A 27,083-nucleotide genomic window follows, 5' to 3' on the forward strand; every position below is an offset into this window, starting at 1 on the left:
GTGGAATGAATTTTTTATTAGATACTTTTTTATTTCAGGAACATCTGCATAACCATGGATGTTCAGCAAAATGGTTGAATCTGAAGCATAGCTATTATTTAAGAGGTGATAAGCATCCCATATGAACAAGTGAAAGTTAAGCATTGTGAATGCTGGCAGTGTACATACTGAATTTATGTTGTAATGAGCACAAACTGAAATAAATTTCAAGTGTGTGTGCACAGTGGTAGAAAACGTAATTACATTCTTATGCAAATTTCAATATCATATCAGTGAGGATATGACATATAACTGGGAGTTTTGCCACATGTGAACTAATGCTTGAGTTCACTCTGATCTCATCAAAATGTAATCTTTCAATGCTCAAACTAAATTTTTCCTAACTGTTTACTGAAAAGCTTTTGTATAGTGTTAATAATAAAAAAAAAAGTATAAATTGCATATATTTATTTATGTAATTAATATACAGGAAAGATTTTGGTTTTAATTTCCACAGTAAACTTAGGAGAATAATCAATCAGTGAAAAACATGTTTAAAATGTGGATAACCAGAATTCAAGACCATTTGTAATCAACATTGAAAATTGGCACCTACTCTGCATAGAATGTAGAGTAGTTGCCAATTTCTTATTTCAGTTCATTAATTGTGTGTTTTGTTCATTAACAAAAAAAAAAAATGAATCTATCACTCTGTTTTTGTACACATGATTTTTCAACCCCCACCCCCCAATAAAAAGTACTTACAGAAGGTGAGGTCTGGGGAATTTGGTGGCAAAGACCATTCTTAACCAAAATGTCCAGGGAAGTGATTTTGAGATAGCACCAAAATGCTCAATAAGGATATGAAAGACAAGGAACCCTGTGACAAAATTCAGATTTCACTGTAATGGCAAGAAAAATGGGACCAACAATTCTTATGGCTGAAACAGCATACTATATTGTGCATTGCTGTAGACATAATAGCACCTACATTAACATGGAAATTTTTCTGTAACCCATACAGGCACTCCCCAACTTATGTAAGGGTTGCGTTCTGGGTAAGTCGAATTTTATGTAAGTTGGAATTTCCCTAAATGCTTATGCAGCACTCACACCTATGTTTGCTGAATCTGATTGAAGCAAAAAATAAATCTTTTGACGAACATGTAAATAGAATTATTTATTCAATTTTTTTTTAATCTCATGCGTAGGAAAAATTACAAAAGTGTGCAATTACAAAAATTTTAAAATTATAAAATTACAAAAAAAGGAGGGGACAGGCATAACATCAGCAAGTTTTACCCTTTGAGCATTGGTGCCAGAATCAACATCTCCAGCTGATAAGTAAGCCGCTGCAGAATCGACACTGGTGACTTCACTGCTTACTTTAATGTTTTGGAAACCAGCACGATGCTTGAACCTATTAAACCACCCATTGCTTGCCACGAACTTGGCTTGGAGTTTGCCATACTTATCCTTAATATCTTCATAAATACTTCTTGGTTTTGCTTGAATTGCCATTGGACTCAGGGGCACTTGCTTCTGAATCTGATTTTCCATCCATATTATTAATAGCTTTTCCATCTTCGATATAGCACCTGAATGCTGTTTTGTAACCACTGTTGATCATAAATGCATTGGTCCTTTAATATGTTCTTTTATATGCACACTGTCCTTTAAAATAGTAATAAACTTTGATAAAAAACAATAGATAAATTTTGTCCTGCTTCATACTTAATCATTTTCATCTTCATTTCTAAATCAATTTTGTTTCATTTCCTAGCACTGCCACTACTTGCACTTTCCATTGGTCGCTTTCCCTTCATCATTGTAAATAGGAATGAAGAGAAGATTCTGAAAATTTATTTATGTTTTTTATATGATCGAAGATTTCAGTGAAGGGAACACATTTCACCATAATAACATAAAAACCCACACAATTCCAGTTATCGGGATTATTACAACTGCAATAAGATCGAGTTTACTACCCATTTATAATAGATTGCACTAAGAGAAAAGCCCAATAAACCGGAAAGTGCAAATTTTTTTTATTGTTTTATGGTCATGACCTCCAGAACTATTCTTTAGAAAAATATCAACAAAGCCATTCAAAATTGATTCTTATAATGGAATTATAATTGATTCTTATAATAACGATGAAAGCGTAGTGCAATTTCCATTATAAAAATGACCTTTTAGAGAGATCAATATAGTTATACAGCGAAAATTTCAACTTCCGAAGTCTTGGAACGAATTACAAAAAAAAAAATGTGTTATTGGGTTCACATTGCGATGTTTTCACAATACCTCCATTTATTCCTATGGGAAACTATTTCCAGGATTTTTGTAAGTTTGCACCAGCTGGCAAAAACTTGCGTAAAGTCGAATTTACGGAAGGGGAGTGCCTGTATTTGTGTATTTCAGTTATCAATATAACCAAGGTGAAAAATGGGACTTGTGTAAACCAGATGTTTCAAAGAACTGCAGGTCCTTGCAAAAATCACAGAAATGGACCATAAAAATCAACTCTAATTTCTTTTGTGCATTTTTGAATCATATATGGAAACATTGCTAGATCTCTCTCTCTCTCTCTCTCTCTCTGTCTCTCTCACACACACACACACACTCTTTTTTAAAGATCTTGTTAGTCAGTACCTGTGGCACAATCACTGTTGCAACAGATAATCCAAGATATTTGGAAGGATTTTACACAACAGCTTTATTAATACACATAATATTGTTCACTAATCTTGTATTCTGTTCTCTTTCTTCCAACAATGCTCTTCTTATTGTTGGTCCAGCACCGATATTTTCAAAATTTTGAACAACTTGTTTATTGCAACTGCATTTCCATATTTGTTTATTGTTTATAGCATAAATGCTTGGATCTTCTGTGCAACTGCATTTTCTGTGAAAATTGTACTGCACTTTCACTACATTACTAGTAAAATAAAATGTTTTCACTATAAATGCATGTTGTTCAAGCATATATGCCATCTTATCAAACAACAATTCAGGAAGTTACCACTGGTGGCAACACTCTCTCAAGTCAACTGTGCTAACTAACATAAAAAAAGTTGCATGTATTTTTCAAATAACATTATGTTATTTGAAAAATACATGCAACTTAGACTAAAAAATCTTAGTTGACTGGCCATGAATAATAGTGTATGTGGAGAGAAATATTTACCTTGACTACAACAACAATTTGTATCACTGGATATAGGTTCAATTTCTAAAGGAGGCCAGTGTGGTGGCCTTTGTTCAGCTAATTCAAAAACTGGCTGCTTCTCTGGAGATATTAAGAGCTGAAAAAAATTTCAAAAATCACATACACAGTAATTTTATTACTACACATAAATTTACTATTTATAAGTAGCAAGAGTATTCATAATACATGAGAGAAATACATTATGTTTGATGCATTTCTGTCATGTCTTTCCATATTTTGTTAATGAATATTTAAGACAGTTTACATCAGTAATATTTGCTACCAATTTTGCATCCCTTTAAACAATTACTGTACAAATATATCATAGTAATAGCAAGGAAAAGTATATATTTAAATACAAAACTTGAAATTATAAGCAATTTGGAGTGATTGTTCAAAAAAAGACCCAGAAAGATGATTTAGATCACTTCCTACTAAAATATTTGATACAAAACTTTTTATATTTTGAAAACAATAAATATGATCAGTAGTTTGAAGCCCACAAAAATATAGCCAGCATACCAATCAGAGGCCTGATGATAAAGGCAAAGACATATTATGAGAGATGGCATAATTAGGACTCAAGTTTGTTCCAAATCTAAGTGCCATCTGCAAAACCTGTTAAACAAAAGCCTTTTTATACTTTATAACAAGTATGCTACTCTAGACAGTTTCATAAATAAATTGGCCTGTTCTGTTTTATATAGTTACATTTATTTAAATTACTATAAAATGCATAGATGCCAACTCTCCAATTTTAGGATGGATACTTTTTTACTTACCCCTTCTCTTGCTCACCACCCTAATCCAGTTCTCTGCTTTTATCACAAAAGACTAAAACAAAGGCTTTTCTGTTACATTCAGAATATTTAAAACAATTGTGCATAGCTATTGACTTGTGACTTTCAAAAATCTGAAGAACAGGCATTTGTAAGCAGGAGGGAAAGAGGCGGAAAATGGGCAAGTTTTAAGAATAAAAGTAAGATGGTTTTTTAACATCTACACCGCACTATAAATTAAATTTCCCTGACATAATACACACATTATATTAAAATACAGCAATAATATTGTTTACCGATAGAGTAGACTCCTATTAAACATTAGCTTACCTAACATTTTTCTGTCTATGGATTTCTGTTTGGATATTTTATTAGACATCAGCTGATTCTGATTGCTTCAAGAAAGATAATGTTGCAGATGTTGCCCTCTTCAGAAATGTTGAGTCAAAGTTTTGTTCACAACAATGATCCTGCTGTTTAGACTTGGCTGTCAGGAGTATTTAAGATTCAGCAGAAAGAAAAGATCTGAATTCAGTTTTTGTTTTTTTAACCTGACTGAATATTCTGTCACACCTAGCACTACTCAGGAATTGTTAAATGCCAAGCATGGCTTGAGATAATTTGTTATTTTTCAAGCTTCCTTGTGCACTTGTCAGTTCCCCAACCAAACACCATTGTACATCACTTCTTTCATAACAGCATCTGGTAGGTTCTCATACTAAAAAATTGAGAGGAATGATGCTGCAAAAAAAATCTCTTTGTTCATCTGTGTCTTTATCTTAATGACATCAAGAAGTACTGGAAACTTGTCCACAAAAAGTTTCAAATTTGTAAACGATAAATGGCAATTTATGCGTCTCTTGCAGTCATAAAGTACTCTCACTGAGCAAAAGAACAGAATCTTCTCTTCTTGTTTTAGATTCTCCATGCTCCTGACAATAGAAAGGCCTATGACTAAAGCTGAATTTCCCTTCTGATTTAGTTTACAATGGTAATCAATTTCAAAAATTGAAATGGAAGATTTTAAAACTATTCATAAAATATATTCGCACATAACATTCTTCAACATAACTAAAGTAATGACCTCGGTATATGGGTGCGTGGTATATTGAATTGAAAAGTAGCTATGCTTGAATTTTCAAACATGGCATAACATTTAAAAGAAATGAGCTAATTGCTTTATTCAAGCCAGGAGAGAGAAACACAAACAGACTTTCTGCACAAGTGACGATAACATGTCTAGAATTACCAGCTTGCTTGATTGGCCTGTTCAGGATTGCTTTTATCAGAAATCTGCAATTCCAAGTTCTTCTTTTTGAGTTCATCAATTTGTCCTTTTCCAAACTTTTGGATCATGAACTAGATTTGGATACAATCAGTGCCACTTACTAGTGATTTTATTGTATTTTTCAATTTGCTTTTCTCACCACTTCTTTAAAGTTAAAGGTTGCTGCTGTTTACTAGCCTAGTTATACATTTAACCAAATTGGCCAACGTGTACAAAATGCTTCTTATTTATTTTTTTTTTTATTTCAGTGGCTGCATCAGCTGAAAACATTTAAATCTAGCTTTCCTTAATGGCACTTCTTTCTTTCTTCCTAGATAGTACTAAATTTTCACCAAATATTCATTACTTTCCTGAGAATGCAGCTCCCTTTTCAGAACATAAATTAATAAAATGACAAGGACAGCCTATTGGCACCAAGTGTTCAATATTCTCTTTTTAATACCCTTGCTACTCCAGTTTTTAGGCCTATCATAACAAGTGCATTATCAACATTAAGTTCAAGACAGTTTTTTTTTTTTTTTTTTTCTTTTGAAGGACTAATGACGTCTAATGTTGTACCCTGCAGAGTCACCTTCTAATGTCGGTGCTGCTTTTGACTTGATTTTTTTATCAGTACAAAAGGTCACCCCATATAGTTTGGATTCACTTCAATTATTGTATTGACATCTGTAGCAACTGAAAATGGCCCATTTTTCAAAGCCATTACTACCATTTCTTTCCCTATCCATGCAATTTTCACTAACAATGCCTATTGTTTTTTGTTCTTCCACAAACTGTATTTTTTTGCTATTTCGCAATGGGAAACATAATTCTAAACAACATGCCTGCACAATCAGCACATCTCAGAGGAAGTTTATGAAGGAAGTTTATGTTCTACAACAAAAGCAACTAACAATTCTGCATGATGACATCATTATAAGATGCAACATTTATCTTTCCATTTCTTTCTATGCCTACACTGTTATTATGCTTATTTATTTGCAAATGTCAGATTACACTGCATTTCCTGTTGCTTGAAATTGAAACATCTACATATGGTACACAAGTCAAACGTTATCTTTTTAAGATTTTACGATACATGAAAAATCCTCTGTATATGTCCTCTTTAATTTTACATTGCATTTCTTCATCATCTTACTGAAAAACATTGTCAAATAGCTTTGCACCACACAAATCTGATGAAATATCATACATTACAAAGAACAACTAATATTGCACATTTCTACTTTGCAATGTAGCCTACCACAGCACACCTAATGGCCAATCTGCTAACAATCTGATAACCATCTGAGAAAATTGCAAAATTAAAAAAAAAAAAAAAAAAAAAAAAACAATAAATTTTTTTTAAAAATTTGAATGTGGTTTTATTTATTATTTTTTTTTGTGGGAAAAAAATGAAGTGTTCATGTATTAATACTCTTTTCTGAAAAAAATAACCAACACCACAAATGAAGCATGAAGCAGCAAATGGTTTTAGATGTCAAAAACAAAGCTAAATGAAATTAATTGAATAGAATTTTCCAAATATTTCAAAGCCACGACTGCAATTTTTGTTAATACCACAAAGATACTGTACCATTTTAAATGTTATTTGTTTTTTTTTTTTTTTTTAGGAGCATTAGCAACTAAGGCCATATTGCTCTGGGATATGCGACGGTCATTCCCTGACCTTTCCGCACCTTCCGTATTTGGTGGTGAAGGGCTCGAACCCTGGTCTAATCAAGAAGCGTTTGCTACGCACTGCTGCTCCTTCCCACCTGGCTACGGAGGCGCCCCATTTTAAATGTGCGTTATGGTGTATATATTTATGTATTTTTTGGATTTTGGATCTATTTTTATTCTCATAGGGCTTGAAATGGATTGGAACCTCACCAGATCTATTATCTTCATGAGTGTTCCATTTTATAAAATTTCCCAAATCAAGGGTGTACAAACATTGTCTTTCATTATAAAATTTTTTATTTCAAGTCTTGGTTATAGTACCAACTAATACAAAAAGGAACCCACTCTACCAAACTTGCCATATTAAATAGACTAATTTTACCGATGAAGGTAGTCTACTTTTTTAACCTATAAATTTAGGTGAAAAGTGAGTAAGTTAAACAATAAACAATTGTTTAACTTAGTGATAAGGGGAGATAAGGTGATATATTTATATGAAAATTATGGATGTAATGTGAAATTACATTTATGGATTTTTATTTGGTCAATATTTTGGATGTCATAATGCTATGCATAATGAAATTCAATCTGGTAATCCTCTTTTTGTTTAGAAAAGTTTTCATCAATTTAATAATGTGGGGTACTATTTCAATACAGGTATTGACATAGATTAAAGCAATAACACTAAGTTTTTTGTGGAATGCTATTCTCAAAAAGGTTTCCAACACATTTGTAAGATGGCTGGAGGGATTAAAAAATTTATTATAGAATAAGTACAGTTATTTTCCAGGTAGTTCTGGTCTATCTTATGTAACTGTTCCTATTTAAACTACCACACTTGCTCCACTGGATACATATTGATTTGTTCTTAAATTTTCATTAGGTAAGCTTGGTGTTACTTTGATAGGTTTATTAAGCCTTTCACAGATATGTATAAACATACATTTTTCATAGACAGGCTCACTGTGTGAGCCTGCCACCAGGAATTGCCAAGAATGAAATGTTCATAAATGAAGTACATTAATCACTGAATATTATATACTATGCACTGTTTTAATAACTAATCACCCCATCAGACTGCTGGATTCTGTGATCTACTTATTATTTGAAGCTTATTTTATTTTATAGGAATTGACAAGTGCAATATAGTAATTTTTAGCAGTGCTTGTTCTGGTTAAAAAGAATATAATCAAATTTTGTGTGCATATTACATAAGTAACAACCATTTACACATATGTTTGTCAGTTATGTGGGAGATAACTGCACAGAATTAATACAGTCTGTCCCTGACATATGTAAGTGATACGTTCCAGTTCTTACATAAGTCGAGCTTTACGTAACCCAGGAATGACTAATAAAATAGTGCTACTATATCGCTGATATGCCAAAATTACAAAAACCACATAATATCCTCAGAAGAATGAAGAAAAAAATAGTTATATACCATAACAATTAAAAATTTTATCTGGGGACAGCTGTGAAGTAGTACCACTTTCATTTATTCTCTTAGGCAGCACCATGATAGTGGTCAAAATGCAATTTTCTGTAAAGAACTTCACAGGATTAAGTTACAAGAGATGCTGTCGCACCTTACGACATGCAAATGAAGCACACACTACACGATGACAGTTTGACGCGAAGTCGTTGTAAATGATTGGACAATCATTTACAACGTGAATTTCAACTTCACCACAATAATCAGACATGTAACAAATATTACATACAAAATGCAAACAAAAGCTCCCACTTCACTCACTGAACTGACTCTACAATCCAGAAAGAAAGGAAAGGGGGAAAGGATGTAGAAACGAAGGGCTAGAGTGTTATTCACTGAAGAAATAGCCAACGGGACACAGTCCACGTGGCATGAACATTGTGGGGGTTTCTCTGAAGTGCTTCGATGTAGTTCCCTGTCTCAAATACGTCAAATATTTCTCAGAATTTTTAAAGCAGAAAATTAAATACTAACTCTAGTTATTTACCTAGATTCTAGTTACACCGCAGGTTATTTTCCGACATAGTTTGCATGGGAACAGAAATAAAAACTTATATTGTTCCTTCATTCGACTTCACTCTTAATTATACAGAAAGTATCTTTACGATTTTACCAAAAAAATTACGTAAGTCCAAAGTTACGTAACTCGAGCTTACATAAAACAGGGACTGACTGTACTGGCATTAGCAGCATAAGGAAGCTTACAATTTTTAGAAGCGATGTTTAAATTTTCATTCAGAAAAGGAACTTTAATAAGAACTTCTAGAACTATTAATTATTATATGTCCCTATAAGGTTGTTAAATGAAAAAGAGAAATATATTTCTCTTTATATGTAAGTTTTTATATTTTTCTTTATATATTTCTTTTATTTTTTATTTATTTATTTATTTTTTTTATATATTTCTCTTTATACAGAAAAATATTGCACACTAGCAAGGGTTTTGTGGATTTATTGGATGGTTGTTTTCTACAGCAGCATGTTAGAGAGGCAACAAGAGGGAGTAACACTCTTGACCTGATTATCAGCAGTGATTATTAACAACAGCAAAGACTTCTTTACTTATTTAATTCTTAATTATATTTTATATTCTTTTATATTCTTTAGTTTTTATATTCTTTTATATTCTTTAGTTTTTATATTCTTTTAAATCCCACATCATTCTGATTTACTTAAAGATGTAATTACCATCAGGGGAAGAAAAGGAAAGGGTTTTTGCTTTCGTAAAGGTGACAACAGTGGTCTCAGAGATTTTTTTAGGATCTATACAGTGGGACCAACTGATGATGTTACCAACAGCAAATTCTAAATGGAAAGCATTCAAGGAAGTAATTTTGGAAGCTACTAGGTTTTTTGTTCCAAATAAGAAATACTGCTCTAGGTTCAGGCCCAAATGGATGTCAGATGAACTAATGAGACTCGTGGCAGAGGAGAAAAATATATGGATGCACATAAATTGTCAGGCGACACAGAAGCCTATGGTAGATACAAGCTAGTCTGTAATCAAGTCACAAAGGAGGTTAGGCAAGTGAAGGCAGATTATGAAAAATCTTTGGCAAAGGATGCAAAGAAAAACAGCAAAGACTTCTTTACTTATATAAACTCTAAAAGGAAGGGTCAGATTGATCCACTTGATATCAATGGTTTGACTGTATATTATCATTCTAAGATAGCTGCTGAACTAAATGAGTATTTTGCATCTACATTCATACAGGAGGAGTTATTTGAGGAGGAGAGGGCCAGATGTTTATCAAACTCTAACATGGAGTTAAATGATTCTGTAATAATTGATAGCAAAGTGGAGTAGAAATTGTTGAAGTTAAAGGCACATGGAGTGGATGAGATCTATCCAATTATATTAAAGGAGGTAGCGAAGGAAGTAAGCAAACCCGTAGTCATAATTATGAGGGCATCCTTGGACTCAGTGGAAGTCCCTACAGACTGGAGATGTGAAAATGTATCTGCAATTCACAAATGGGGATCAAAGGGTGACATGAGTAATTACAGACCCGTTAGTTTGACTTCTGTTACAGGGAAACTAATGGAGTCACTGGTTAAAGAAGTATTGCAGGATCATCTAGACAAGACAGTAGTAATAATTCAGACACAGCATGGGTTTATTGAGGGGAAGTCTTGTCTGACCATTCTGATTGGATACTATGATGTGGTCAAAAAGGAACTGGATGCAAAAAATAATTTTGATATCATATACTTGGATTTCAGGAAAGCTTTAGATACTGTTGCACAAATTGGAACAGTATGGCATTAAGGGCAAGTTGCTACAATGGATAAAAGGATGGTTGAGTGGAAGAAGACAGAGAGTGGTGATCAATGGGTACTGCTCTACGTGGACTAATGTTATTAGTGGTGTCCCTCAGGGTTCAGTGTTGTTTTGTATATTTATCAATGATATTGATAAAGATATATCAAGCTTAATGTCAAAGTTTGCAGTGATACAAAGGTTGGCAGGTTTGTTAATAACAGTAATGATACAGGTTGACTGTCACTAATCTGGCAGCATTGGGACCTGTGAGGTACCGGATCAGTGAGTTTGCCGGATCACCGGTGGTTATTTTAGCACATACACTTTACCCAACAATTAACCACCTCATCTCCATAGCAGTAACTTGCTCTTATTGCCGCACTACTCCAATTTGTACAGCAGTCTTTTGTGTGGAACAGTAAATGATTTTGTAATAACTGAGAGCAAAGTGTAGGAGAAATTGTTGAAGTTAAACATAAGAAAGGCACTTGGGGGTGGATGAGATATATCCAGTTATATTAAAAGAGGCAGAAAAGGAAGTAAGCAAACTTAACACGTTGATTGCCAAGGTCAACGTGTTAAGTTTGCTTAACATGATAAGTTTAAGAAAAAAATTCCCCAGGGACCAAAAAATATTTAGCAAATAATTTGATCAGTAATTCTAAAATAAATATTGTAATGCCAGTGTTGAAATTTTTCGCTTAAAATATCAAAAGAAAAGAGTTTTTTTATGTCACATATATGTGGCCAACATGGCCCAGTAGGTTACTTTATTTCTTGAGAAGCCGTGTTGGCTACATACGTGTGAAGCTATTACAGCATACATACGAAGGTCGTTGGTGATTGTTTATTGCACGTGTGGCGAGAGCTGCAATAAAACTAATTGCAATAAAATAAACTCTCAAACGTTGCAATAAGTTTGTCAGTATTGTTAGATATTTGGTGAAAACAAGTTCGTTAGTGCACTGTATTATCCATCATATTGTGTTACGATTTTCTGCAAGTTTGTAGTAAAAAAAAAAAAAAAAGCTGAAAAGGAATGGCTAAAAGAAAATTACTAAAATAAGAGGAACTGAGAGAAATTGCTGGAATTTACAACTAAGCAGAGTTAAACTTCTCACATACACATCGCTGTTGAGTTTTTTCAGAAGTTCAACTTTATCTGTTTGCACTTTACAACACGAGAGGCACTTCCTTTATACATTGGAACCATGGCTGGGGCTAAATGTGAGCAGATTATAATAATAAATGCAGAAAAACAAGTAGAAATGGCTTGCCAGTGTTTACGAGTTTGTGCCAACAGCTGATGCTGCAACCAATGCCACCAAAACAGTAGCGGCAGGTCAGTGCACTGACGTGGGAAATTTGAAATTATGTCCGAATTAGCGGTGGAACCGGATTAGTGATGGTCGACCTGTAGTATGCTGCTGCAACAGGATCTGGAAAAGTTGGGCAGATAAGCTGATAAGTGGCAACTGAAGTTTAACATTGATAAATGCAAAGTACTGCATATGGGTAGCAGTAACCCCAGAGAAATGTACCAACTGGGTGGTGTTACTCTCAGGGTAGTGGAGAATGAAGAAACCTGGGGGTAATTGTGCAGTCAGATATGAAGTTTTCTGATCAGTGCAGACAGGCTACTAGAGGACATGGGGTAATGTTGTCAATGATATACAGGAATTTTGTGAGCAGGGATAAGGAAGTGATTATCCCCTTGTATAAGGCAATGGTCAGGCCACACCTTGAGTACTGTGTACAGGACTGGAAGCCTCATTTTAGGAAGGATGTAGAGTTGCTAGAACGAGTATAGAGAAGGGCAACAAGACTGGTGAAGGGAACAAAGGAGTGTTCTTATGAAGAAAGGCTTAAGTTCTGCAAATTGCAGCTTCTGGAGACTAGGCACCTGTGAGACGATCTGATTGAGGTGTATAAGGCCTTGAATGGATTGAGCAGGCTCAATGCTGATGGGATTCTTCCTATTGCTCAGATTACAAACCTGAGGGGGCATAGATTCAAACTGAGGAAAGACAGTTTTAGAACAGACGTGCGAAAGTTTGCCTTTAGCCAGCGGGAAGTTGATTGCTGGAACAAACTTCCATCTGTTGTTGTGGAAGTTGATAGCTTAAATAAATTCAAGGTAGAACTAGACTAATGGTTCTCAATGGGGGCCATATGCCCCCCGCCCCCAGTGGGCCATGCTGTATTTCTGAGAGGCCATGGAAACTGTTAAGTGAGCCACGAAAAGTTCACTTCTAAAATAAAATTATTACTAATATAAAAAAAACTCGTGAGATCACCAAGGATCTCACTAAACTAAGGGAAATAATATTATTGTCCCTTAGTTTATATATTTTTTGTTAGGAACATAATTGTATATTGCGAATAAACAAAATATATGAGTAAAAATGCTATTATAAATAAAGATTGTAGTTAATAAACACCTTTTTTATTATTAATATTCCTTATATTATAAACAAATAATACATGTTATAAATAAAAAGTGCAGTTGATAAAGTACATATTTATTATAAATATTACATTTATCATAATTAAACAATATGGTGGGGGTGGGGCCACAGAGGTGAATGAAACTCAGAAATGGGCCACAAGCAAAAAAAAAAAGATTGAAAACCACTGAACTATACAAACATTTGGAATGAACGGATCAGTGAAATGGGAATCGTTTTTTTTTTTTTTGGTTGATGCTGTATAAGCTTGCTTTCTTGAATCATGTGCCTCTGCTAATGCTAATATTGTTTCCTTGTGGAAGTTGTACACTTGATACTGATGCACATGGAAGACTACTGTACAAATTGGAGCAGTATGGCATTAAGAGCAAGTTGCTACAATGCATAAAAGGAGAAGACAGAGAATGATAATCAATGGATACTGCTCTTCATGGACTAATGTTCTTAGTTGAGTCCCCCAGAGTTTGGCATTGGGCCCATTATTGTTTTCTGTATTTATCAATGATATTGATGAAGGTAATCAGGGTTAATGTCTAAGTTTGCAGACGATACAAAAGTTGACAGGGTTATTAATGACAATAATGATAGTACACTACTTCCACAGGATATAGAAAAGTTCAGCAGATGGGCTGAGAGGTGGCAAATGAAGTTTAACATTGACAAATGTAGAGTATTACATATGGAAAACAGTTACCCTACAAAAGTAAAAAAAGTAAAGTGCAGCCATTATCAACCCACTGCAGGATGGAAGCCTCCTCAACAATTCATGTTGAGGGAAATGGACCATAATCTGCCACGCTGGTCCAGTGCGGGTTGGCAGATCGACCGTATTCAGCAGTCAGGGGCTTGAACCCCGGTCTACTCAAAGAGCGTGTGCTACTGCACTCCCGCTCCTGCCCACTCGGCTACGGAGGCCGTGTTACCTTACCCTACAGCAACGTATCAACTCTGTGGTACTACACTGACAGTGGTAGAGAATGAAAAGGACCTGGGGGGTAATTGTGCAGGCAGATATGAAGTTCTCTGAGCAGTGCAGATGGGCTGAAAGAGTAGCTCATGGTGTCTTGCCAATGATATACAGAAATTTTGCTACCAGGGATAAGGAGGTGATTTGTTCCCTTGTATAAGGCAATGGTCAATACCTTGAGTACTGTGTACAGGTCTGGAGGCCTCATTTTAGGAAGGATATAGAACAGCTGGAACGAGTACAGAGAAGGGCAACGAGATTAGTGAGTGGAACAAAGGGTTGCTGTTACCATGAAAGGCTTAAGTTCTGCAAATTGTAGTATCTGGAAACTGGGCACCTGCGAAGTGATCTAATTGATGTGTCTAAGGCCTTGAATGGTTTCAGCAAGCTCAATGCCGATGGGATTCTTTGTCTTGCTCAGATTACTCACACGAGGAGACAAATTAAAATGGAGGAAAGACCATTGTAGAATAGATGTGAAGAAATTTGCCTTTAACCAGGGGGTGGATGATAGTTGGAATACACTTCCATCTGTCATAGAGGAGGTCAACAACTTAAATTAGTTAAAGACAAAACTAGACAAAAATTTGGAGTGGATGGATGGGTGAAATCGGAACGTTTTTTTTTTTTTTTTTTTTTCATGGCTGATGCAAGATGCTATATAAGCTTGCTTTCTTGCATCATATGCCTCTGCTAATGTTAATGCTAATATCTTATTGGCAAAACCATGGACAGGACTTCCAGTTAATAAAAGAAAGTCACTGATATGCAGAAAGAAGAGTGGACAAAAAAACAGTACTTTTAGATATCCCATATAAAGATAAAGAAAGAAAAGAGAAAGAGACTTTCAACTAAAAAAGGAAAAACAACAGACCACTAGATGGGAGTCTTGGTTGCATAGGAAGCCTTTATGTCCAATGAGTCAACTTTTGAGTATTTGATTCACTGAGTAAAGTCTTCCACAAAAATGGTCTACTAATGAGAGATAATAAGCTGGAAGTTCCCTTGTGGATTAACACTGATAGAAAATCCATATTAGAAGTTATTAATCAAACAGAAAGTTTTAAGATAGCATAAAAGTTAGCTGTTAATGGATCTCTTGATTATTGTAGAAAGCGTATTGGAAAATGACTGGATGAAAAAGTTTTCTCTCCTTTTCTGTTCTTCTTGTCTCTTGTTTTTTCATATATTTTTTAAGAATATGCTGGATGTGGGTGAATCTCCATGAAAGAGAGTCAAAAAAATAAGAATGGAAATGATGACATATAACAGGAGTTAAATTCTGAAGCACGAGAACAGTTGAAATGCCATTAGAATAATTACAGGTATCAGTACAGTTTGTGTTGATTTTTTTCTGGAAAAAACAGGAGAACATTAACCAGATAGGATTAAAACTGCAACAGAAACATCGGGATGCAAAAGAAAAATTAAGAAGGTTAGAAATTGTGGCAAATAGTTTCTGCAAGAGACTAGCAATCATGATTTACAGTAGACAGGAGGAAATTTTTCTATTTTTGGACTTTACAAAATCAGCCTTAGATTTACTAATAACTTATCTGCAACTATTGTGAGTTTTGGTTTGAGATACATTAATTATGGGCTTAGATTGATAAGTTTATTTTTTCTGCTAAATGCTAACTTAAAATTCTTAAATCCTCCATACAATTTCATGTGCATTAATACTGGCTTCTACTATCATCATCATTTGTGGAAGTTATTTAATTCTTAATATTACAGATATTTCCAGGTAAGCCATTACTTAAAGAATATATGAAAATCTTACCTTCTGAGTTTGAGAACACCATGTATTGAAGTCATGTTCAGATTCAAAGAAAAAGCACTAAAAAAAATTGGAATTATAAGTAAATATATAAAATGTATGTTAAATACAAAAACAAGCACATATATAAGGATAAATTCTACACATCTTTTTATAGTATCTATTACTTAAAAATTATCTAAGAAATAGGACTATTAAAGTCTCACGCAGAATATATACGACCAATGCTTTTTTTGGGACGGTACGCAACGGTATGGTGTACCGGCACCTTTATTAATGGTGACGTGTGACGTTTGGATGCAGTGCACTTCGAAATTTGTAATACTGTATTCCATAAATTTTTTTCACATGTTTACCTACTATTCAAATAAGCTTAAAATTATTTAACTAAATTTGCATTTTTTACTGTCTATTGTTAAGACATTTATTATATAAAACTGTATAACCATTTTTATAATTCTAAATTACTCAGTTGGACCTCTGTTTAACGAAGTCCTTTTATTGTGAATTATTTTGAATTCCCCTTGGAAGTTACATTTAAAATAGTTTCCATTGAGCGAGGAAAATTTTCATATAGCAAACAGATTAGGAGAAAATTAACTCAGTATGCATTGTTTGCATTTCTGGCATTTAGGCAATTAGTGCTGCTGCACAAATTAAGAGAGCTAAAGAGATTACCATTCTACAACTTGGTGGTACCTGGTAAAACCTATCCGACTACCTGTCCCACATACGGAGAAGTCGTGCTGGTCAAGAGTGAGCAGTTCAACGTGTATTCCCAATGGGCTCTTGCCCACCTTCTACTGCAGTGGTGTCCAACCTTTTCCCGTACAGTGGCCATATTCAAAAAAATTCAAAGTTAGATTTCTTTAGTGTGTTACATTTTCCATATCTTGTTGCATGTAAAATTAAAATTGAAAATATTCGAAACTTTTATTAAGTACAATACACAATTACAATACAAATTATTTTTACTTATGTTATTATTTTTTACTTATTTTATTCACATTTTACTTATTTTTTTATATACTTGAATAATAAAGTTATGCTTAATAAACTGTGTTAATATACTTAATTTGTTGTTCTTATTCTAAAAACATTACTACTGAAGTAACAATATCAGGAAAAAAAAAATTTTTGCGTACTTTTCATATCCTTTTAATTTTCAGTTTTTCCATATAGCAAAGAATCAGTTCCGGCACCTATTTTTTTTCAAAAAAAGCACTGTATACAACTAATGAACAGTACTTAAGGCTATACTTTTGAGTAGGTGATGGAAATGATGAACTAAGTGAAATGAAATCCCTATCTATACTTTATTTTTGAGGTGGGGGGGGATAAATAAAACTTCAAAAATCCAATGTACCCATATTTATATTCAAAATTAAATCTTTTTCTAGTTACCTAAAGAAATATTTCCACTAAAGAAAAATGGCATGGCTACTGGCATAGTAAGTGATTTATTGATAATATATAAATGGCAAAAGAGAGACAAAGGAAATTTAGAGAAACAAAATGGAAGGTACAAGCCCTACAGAATACCAAAAATAAACTGTAGATGCAGATCTACAAGAAGTAGCTATAAATAAGGCAAAGGATATAGTTGAATGCTGAGTAGAATGGAGAAAGATTATGCTATATAAGAAGTACAAAGCCTTATAAACCCATTGACAAGAACCAACTAAAGAATGACTGGGTTGGACTGTGACATTAATGGTAAAGGAAACTCAGGCCATGAGATAAAAACTGTCTCTCACTGAATGTCTAAACTGCTCAACTTGTCAACAAGTAGAAAATCCTGGAAGAAGTTTCTACTATCTCTGATGAGATTTGAACCTCAACTTTTCCAGTGAAAAAGTAAAGTCATATAACCAACACTAAAGAACAGCAACTGCCTTCAATATACAATAAATTTTTAGTACCGCACAGTGAATAAATCTGGATGCTGGAAATCAGATGGAAAGCCAAATCGAGGACAATTTAAGATGAAGGTAATAATATATTATGTAAGTCTGAAGGAATTTTTTTAATTCCACTATGTATACCTACCAAAATTATTCTTCAGCAAAATAAGCATTGCCATTTAGAAACTGAATAATTTGTAGATAATTAACCCTCTAGTGGGCATACCATAAAAGTTACATGAGCAGGCATGCTTTTCAATGCATTCATTGTTCAATTTTTTTCGACGAAAAGAAAGGGTAGGAAAAGATATAAAATGCGCACTTTATAATTCTTTTTTTTATTCCGATCCTTTATTAGATAATAAAGATGAATAATATTTTTAGTAACAGCAGTCTTGTTAGGCAAGAAATTATTTCCCAATTATATCATTTCAATTATATTTTTATATCATCATATACAGTAAGAGAAATCAAAGCTAAACAAAAACTCTATGGGAAAATAACAGCATGGTGCATTTTGTATCCCAACATGGTTTTTGAATTCTTAAACTTTACCATATACCAATTAAAAAGAATCAGCAATGTAGATCAAAACTGAAGAACGTGCTGGAAACATTAAAATTCACCCTTATGTAATCATCACATTTTAATATTTAAGTTGCTACATCTGACAGAATGTAACAGCACTCCTGGTGGGATTAAACAAAAATTATATTAATTGTGAAACTTAAAAATTTAAAAAACCTTGTAAAAACTTAAAAAAATTTCCAGCTGCCAGGACAGACCCCCATGCAAGAACCTTCAATATTTATGTAGTTCCTTTGTTTTGTAGGTCTGTGATGTTGACACGAGGTGCTGGAATCATGGGCCTACAAAACAAAGCTGCGATATACACATCTTCAATTGTCTGAAAGATGGAAAACTATTATTATATTTAAGTGCATGCTTTGTACCTAATATTATATAGGCTGATCATGCTAAGTGAACAGGATATTGGACAACTCTCTGCCTTCTTAAATTGTGTAAGAAAAATTAAAAACTTTACCAAAGCAATAGATGGATCTAAATCAGCAATTGGCATTTTTCCACTAGTTCCATATGCAATATGGTAGCTACTATCATCTGGACGTTCTCCATCCAAATTTACACTTGGCTGTTTTTTGTGAGGATCAAGAAAAATCACTTCATTACCTGAAAAAAAAATTAGCAATTTTTTATACATACAATATAACAAAGAATACCAAACATGTCCCATAATATTTTATCTATTCACTATTAGTATTAACTTTAATAAAGACTCTGTCACTATAATTAATCCAGCGGTGGTGGTGGTCAAAATGTAGCAAAAATGGTAGCAAGTCACCTGACAGGTGTCTAACTTTACTTTTAATTTCTGGAAAATGTCTCATGTTTTCCTGAATTCTGCTTAATCTGCAAATATTTCATTTTTATTAATGGATTGCAGTACATATTGTATGCACTTTTTAAATTTTAATTAAAAAATAAAAAAATTTAAAACATGCCATATGTTTTATGCCTTTTATTTAAAAAAAAAAAAAGAATTCTGCTGAAAATTACAGAAACATCAGTCTCTTACTCTCTTTCATTTCCAGTTTAAAAAACAATTAAGTGCATGAAATTTCAAACATGCACATATATTTTTTCTTATTTGATATATAAATATTACTAAAAAAAAAAAAAATATATATATATATATATATTTTCTTCTTTTAATCTTTCTTCCATAACCATAAGTTTGTACAGAAATGCAGTAATTTGGTACATAATCAGATGTAGTCCCATGGTGAAATACCTGATTTATGTACCAACCTTCTTTAGTTTGCATCACACTTTTCCTTTCCCTTAGTTATTTTATTATCTTCCCACCCTCAATTTGATGCTCACTATCTTTCTTTACTTATTAATCATATATTTTACTTTCCCTTTCAGCTTCTCTACTTCTAATTGGCTCTTTGATTCAGCCTTTAATTTCAGATAATTTAATAAATTTTTAGGTTCTTCAAATTCTTTTCCTTTTTATACCTTATTCTTTTCTTTCTCATGCCTTCCTTCTTCTATTAGCCTTGGCACCTTGTGTTCTATATACTGCTCTATCTTTGTGCATTTTTCTATTAATTCATTCTGAATTCAATCTCTATTATATGCATTTGTATCCTTTGATGCAGCTTTGTGCACTCAGGTACAATTTCTGTATAATCTTTATATTTCCCTTTATTTACATTCATTCTATATATATATTAATATATATTATATTAATATATATATATCTATATATATATATATATATATATATATATATCTATATATATATATATATATATATATATATTAATTCTATATATATTTATTATTATTATTTTTTTTTTTCAATACTATCAGCTATTTCCATTTTCAGGTTTATTTTAACAATTATTTCAAATTTTTTGTGTGCAACAATGTGTGAAAAATTTGAAACTATGTATTCCTACAATATAGCAGCCATCTTGGGAGAATATTGGGGTTTTTTTTTTTTTTTTTTGTTTCTCATCTTTACTATGTGAGAACAATAATAAATCTTTCAAAAGCAACTAGGGTAAGACTGTAGATGTTGACTGAAAGAAAAACAAGTAACCTGACATTACAAACAAACATAGGCATCAGTGCTTTTTGGCACTATGTCACACTTCACGCAAAAGTCAAATAGCTGCAAAGACAGTAGTTGGTTCTCATGCATAATTTCTATAGAAAAGTCACTTCAGAAACAATTGCAGTAAAAGCATGAAAATTTTAGGAAGGTAGATATGGACCTACTGTTTCTCCTGAATCTAACATTTTATGGTAGATACTTGGATGATATCTTAATAATTACAAAGGATGATATAGTAAATAATATTTTGAATTTATTAAATAAGATACATATAAGACTTAATTTTACTTTAGAAATAGGAAATCCACAGAAAAAAAAAACTATAAATTTCCTAAATTTTACTTTACTAGAGTTGATGAGAATATACTTTTTAAAATTTATAGGAAACCGACAAATACTGGCAAATTCTTACACTGTTCTAGCTATCATCCATTCACATATAAATGGAGCATTATTTTTAATGAGTTTTACAATGCATACAAATATAGCTCTACTCGGGAGTTATTATTAGACGAACTTATGGAACTTGTGAAAAGATTTCTAAACAGGGTTACATATTTGGTACCATTATGAAGATAAGACGACAAGCAAAACAAACTTGAGACTGGTATAATGAATAACAGGTATGAGCAGAAACATTTTATTAAAGTTCCATATATACAGTACTGGTATAAACAATTCATTAATATCTTTAAGAACACTAAATTTAAGATTATTGCCCAACCAACTAGTAAACTCTATGATGTTTCGAAGCCTAGAGCAGTCAGCTCCATTTCAACCATGGACGCACATGTTGTTTATAATATTACTTGTGGTGAATGCAATTCCTCATATATTGGTTCAACACAAAATTATCTTTCAATGAGAATACAACAACATGCGGCATCGATTAAGGATAGAAGGACATGTGCCTCGGAATTTGCTTTTCATGCTATCAATGATAGCCATTCGTTCCTTTTTAAAGAAGTGAAAGTTTTAAATACATAACAAGAATATATTAATTTTTTAATTGCTGAAACACTGGAAATGAGGTTAAATGCAAATTCCATTAATGTTCGTAGCCTTACACTATTTCGGACTCGTGGACTCTTCTGCATATGTGTGAACAGTAATTCACACATTGGTTAGTATAAAAAATTTCGTATCAGGGATTTGATAGGTTTATGCTATCAAAATCACAAAAATCATTTGCGAAAATCACTTTACTTCTTGTGAACATGGAATCTACCCAAATAAGTTTGGTCCCTTACAAGATGTTTAGACAATTTTATGCTTTTAGATATTTTAATTCGACGTACATTTATCTTATGTTTCTTAAGGATTCATTCGACAATCGTTTTCAGTTCTCGTGTTAGCATGCGGCATTGGTTGGGTTTTTTGGGGGTGTTGGTGGCTGTCGGCTTCTCCTGGCTTTTCCTGATGCGTTATGTTGGGGATGAGAATTGAATACATGACAATCTTTTAATACGTATCTATTTATATAATTTTAATGTAGTTTTTAATTAAACATGGGGCCTTTATTCGTATAATCATATAATCACATAATCCTTCAACTGTGAGGGTTGAGAGAATTCCGGTCATACATAAAAGTATGAGGTTTCCTCTTATAGTTTTTAATACATTGAGTATTATTCAAGCTATGCTAGCCTGACTAATGCTCCTTCCAGTCAGCTACCAGCTCAAAAAGTAATTATTATGAATTAAAAACCATCACTCTGCTCACTCCATCCCGCAAAAACAGAAAGGTATTTATTTTTCTTCTTTTATACATTATTTAGCCACATATATTAATTAAATTCATGTCATTTTCATATATTGCTTAGATGTTTAATATAATTCCAACAAGTTACTAATACTCCAACAGTTAACATTATTTTCAACATAAATTTTAAATATTGCTTTTAACATAATACAACTGAAACCTAATGCAATCACTCAAAATGTGAAATTAGGATATAGCTGGGAAATATTTTTTTTATAATATACAATTACACACAAATCACAACAATAATAAAAATTTTTGAAATGCAAGTTTCCTTTTAAATCGTCAAAAGATTTCTAATCAAAAAACTGAGAACAAGAAAATAATAAAAATACAGTATAGTTCCGATTATCTGAGGTAACATGCACCGAGGGAACTTTGGATAATCAAAAACTTGGATAACATGGAAGGTTTGATAAATTATTATTAAATAAATTGGATTTGAATATATTAATGTGATGACTGTATACTCTATTTTCAGGTTAGACCTACTTATTGAACATAATGACTTTTAAATTATACAATAAAACACTTTAAATTTTATTTGCAACTGTTTTATTACAAAAATTACAAAAAAAAAAAAGTACTATTTTTTTTTTAATAGTTGTAATGCATAAAAATTACAAATCATAGACAAAAAAAAATGTACACTTACAGTCGTTAGCACTATACCTTAATTCTTCTTTATCTTCGCCTTCTTCCCACGTTTATATGGGGTCGGCATTTCCATCCTTAATTCTTTTCCTCCATTCCTCCCTATCCTGGGCTTCCTCTCTCCTCCATCCTCTCTCTTTTAAATCCTCTGCCACCTTGTCCTTCCATCTCAGCTTAGATCTTCCCCTTTCCTCTTCCATATCACCTCCAACCTTTCATACCTCTTCCCCACGTACTCCTCACTTCTTCGTTCCATATGTCCAAGCCACCTCAACCTAGATTCCTGCATTTTTTTACTCAGAGGACCCACCTTAACCGTACCTCTGATGTAGTCATTTCTTATCCTGTCCTTCCTCGTCACACCACACATCCATCTTAGCATCCTCATCTCTGCCACTTCCATCTTCTTCTCCTGGGCCCTTGTATGCTTCAGCACCGTACATCAATGCAGGTCTAACCACAGTTTTATACACTCTTCCCTTCATTCTACAATTTACTTTCTTATCACACAGCACCCACTCATCTTGCTCCAGTCCAACCATCCACATTGCATTCTATGCTGTATTTCTGCACTCAATCCTCCATCCCTCTCAATGTTCGATCCCAGATACTTAAATTTCGAAACTGATGGTAGCTTTTCCTCCTGCAGTTTTATAGAACTCTCATGCCTCTCTCTTCCACCACTTTTCTCCGTTCCTCCAATTTCTTCTCTTCCTTTCCTTGGGATGGTTCGTACAGTATGATATCATCCCCAAACAGCATACTCCATGGTGCTCTACTCTTCATGTCTCTCACCAACACATCCATTACCAGATCAAACAGATATGGGCTGAGAGCTGATCCCTGGTGCAGTCCAACTTCTACAGAGAACCCCTCAGTCATACCTACACTACTCTTAACCTGAGTCACCGCTCCCTCGTACATTTTCTTCACAAGCCTTACGTACTTTTCTGATGCACCCTTCTCCCTCATGCATCTCCATACCTCTTGTCTGGGCACTCTATCATATGCTTTTTCCAGGTCTATGAACACCATGTGCAACTCTACTTGCATCTCCCTATATCTTTCCATCATCTGCCTTAAAGCAAAGACCGCATCTGTTGTTCCTCTTCCCGGCATGAAACCAAACTGTTCCTCTCCTATTTCCGTCTCCTGCCTTATCCTTCCTTCCACAATTCTTTCCCAGATCTTCATCGAATGAGACATTAACTTTATTCCCCTGTAGTTCCCACATTCCTGCACATCACCTTTACAGATTGGCACAAGTATACTTTCCCTCCACTCATCAGTTATCCTCTCCTGCTGCCACAGTTTTTTCATAAAGTCCCATAGGATATTGATCCCTTCTTCGCCCAGACTTCTCCATACCTCTACTGGTATCTCATCAACACCTACTGCTTTCCCCCTCTTCATTTTTCTGAGCACTACACCTTAATATCATATAAAAAAGTTCCTTAATGGGTTTCTGTTTTACAGAAATTCCTCACTTTTTAGTAGCTATATTTGTAGGTGCCTAAGTAACAAAACGTCGGTGGGTATAGTATCTTCCTGATGTACAACATAATGTAATGTTGATTCAATAGCATTTAGACCTTCCATGTGTGTCATTTTTTTTTGTAATTTCTGTACACACTTCATCATCATCTTCACTTTCATCTTTTTGTTCATCAACAAGCTTTATGATCACGTCATCAGTCATTTCCAGCTGTTCATCAGAATCCATCCACTCTTTAATATCCTCTGCAGTAAGAGTGTCCGAAACAGGAAGGTTACTGGCTAGTTCTAAAAGGGTTTCCTCACCTCTTTCATCTTCATTTGCCATCTTGTTCTCGTTGGCTTTATTTTGGGAGCATAAAATATTTTTCCTGGATTTAATAAAGAGTAGATGTTTTAACATCATTCCATTCTTCTGCCAACCAGTAAATAGCGTCCTCGATCTTCATTTTTTTAAGATTCTCAAACAACACTGGTTCTTGTTTCAAGATTTTGAAGCAGATGTTTTAAGAGATGTCACCTATATCTGCATTTCAAAGTCTCCAAAACACCTTGATCTAGAGGTTGAAGAAGGGATGTCACATTAGATGGCAAAAACAGAGCTCTGATGTCATCAAAAACTAGTTTACTTTCATTTGGATGGGATGGAGCATTGTCTAAAATTAAAAGTGCTTTATAGGAAAGTTTCTTTTCGGTCAAATAATTTTTTGTGCTAGGGACAAATTCTTCACGAAACCATGTTTTAAACAAACTAGAATCCATCCATGCTTTTTTTTTGATTTGTGTAGTTAGACAAACATTTTAAATTTTTTTAAAGTTCGGGGTTCTTTGACTTTCTAATGAGAGTTAGTTTAAGCTTATGCCCCCCCAATGAATTTGAAGATGCCAGTTTCGTCATTCTCTCCTTGCTTAACTAGGAGCTGATTTTTCTTTTCTAGCTGCAAGTGTTTTGGATGGGAGCATTTTACAATTCAGGCACGTTTCACCACAATTGTAAATATGACCCAAATTCAAATTTTCTTCTTGAATAATTTTTGCTAATTTAGCAGTAAAAATTGCCATTCCTTCCGCTGATAATATGTCCCCAGTGATGATCAGATTTCTAACTCTAAACCTTTTTTTCCCAACGATCCAACCAACTTGAGGCAAATTGTTCTTCCCCTTCATTAAAATACTTATTAAATTTTAAGACAGCCTACAAAATCAGTCCAGAAACCGGGCTTCCTTTCTCTCTCATCTGTGTGAACCACAAAAAAATAGCTTCAGACGTTTGTTCAAATTTTCCTTTCTTCATTGTGTTTCTATTCAAATTTTCACTATCACAAACAGATGCTCTTTGTGAACACTATTTTTCAATTTCCGCTCTCTTTCTCCTCTAGTCCCCTACAGTCTACTTTTTTTTATTGCTTCTCCTTGATCCAAGCATTTGATTGCATTCAACTTCATATCTAAAGCCACAACAACAACATGCTTCTGTTTTCCATTCACAGTGCTTACATTAACTCTAATAACATAGATGAAACATGTCTCCAAAACACCTTGATCTAGAGGTTGAAGAAGGGATGTCACATTAGATGGCAAATAGATGATAAAAAAAGATTTAAAATTTTTAAATCTTTTTAATCAAATCTTTAGAGTGTAAAAAGTCATGAAATCAACAAATGTAAAAGATCAGCATGGCTCAACAGTCAACTAGTGTGAGTTCCTACTCTGTACTGAACTACATACTCGTGTCTTTGATGACAAAGTCTACACAACTTTTCAACAATTGCCCTTGGATAATGCGGAACCTCAGTTAATCAGGACTCTACTGTAAATGCTTTTTTTTAAAGGCATAATTGCAAAAAAAAATTGCTGATTTTTTTTAATATTGTGCATAGTTTCATTGAAACGTTTTATGCCAAGCAAGATAAGAGATTTAAAAAATATCTCGCAATATAATGATTACATACCAACAACTCCAATGAAATATAAGGCATGATTTGGTTTTCCTCCTATTACTCCTAGTGTTTGCTTAAGCATAAAAGATGCCTAAAAAAGAGAAGATGGAAAATTTATAACATGCAGCTAAAAGAAAAAATTATAATCTACACATACTGTAAAAAATATTATAAAACTCACTTAGTATGAGAATAGGTAACTTGTGCACTGATGACAGTCTATGTAGTGAACAATATATTGGTCAAAATATTAATTAATACGTGCTCTAGCATATATTAGCCAATATATGAAGGCCTCCATAGTTTGGTTTGGTTTGGTTTGGATTTTATTGGCGCATTAGCAACTAAGGCTATAATGCGCCAAGTCCAGGGCCTCCACAGCTGACTGGTCAGGAGTGGTAGTGAAATAGCACATATTCTTTGAGTAGACCGGGGATTCAAGCCTCTGTCTGCTAAATATGGTCGATCTGCCAACCTGCACTGGACGAATGTGGCAGATTATAGTCCAAACCCCCCCCCCAACATGACTTGTTGAGGAGGCTTCCATCCTGCAATGGATTGACAATGGCCGCAGATTTATTTTATTATTTTTTTTATATGATAGAGCACAGATTCTATGTAGTCACAAAGTTTCAGGATAGACTGTTACACAATTATTGTTACAATGTACAATATAGCTGTTACTTCTATGTGGTTGAAGGTAAAAAATTCCCCCATCATACCGTGTTTAAGGACATCTTGTGAACACTGTATGGGTGTTAAGATTCAGCAGCCATAGAGATCATGGGAC

General features: G+C 33.6%; 1 protein-coding gene across 1 annotated transcript in view; it reads right to left on the reverse strand.

Moving 5' to 3' along the window:
- LOC150084213 (cysteine protease ATG4B-like) overlaps window positions 1-27,083 on the reverse strand; it is a 131,067-nt gene that overhangs the window by 1,103 nt on the left and 102,881 nt on the right. The window contains exons 9-12 of the mRNA XM_090375102.1: window positions 26,306-26,384; window positions 18,842-18,987; window positions 15,896-15,952; window positions 3,170-3,287 (exon numbers count right to left, since the gene is read on the reverse strand). Coding sequence (XP_090231228.1) covers window positions 3,170-3,287; window positions 15,896-15,952; window positions 18,842-18,987; window positions 26,306-26,384 — 400 coding nt within the window. The remainder of the gene's footprint in view (window positions 1-3,169; window positions 3,288-15,895; window positions 15,953-18,841; window positions 18,988-26,305; window positions 26,385-27,083) is intronic.

The sequence above is a fragment of the Mastigoproctus giganteus genome, chromosome 6 (genome assembly GCF_048544385.1).
Source record: "Mastigoproctus giganteus isolate SK-2022 chromosome 6, ASM4854438v1, whole genome shotgun sequence".
Classification (NCBI taxonomy): domain Eukaryota; kingdom Metazoa; phylum Arthropoda; class Arachnida; order Uropygi; family Thelyphonidae; genus Mastigoproctus; species Mastigoproctus giganteus.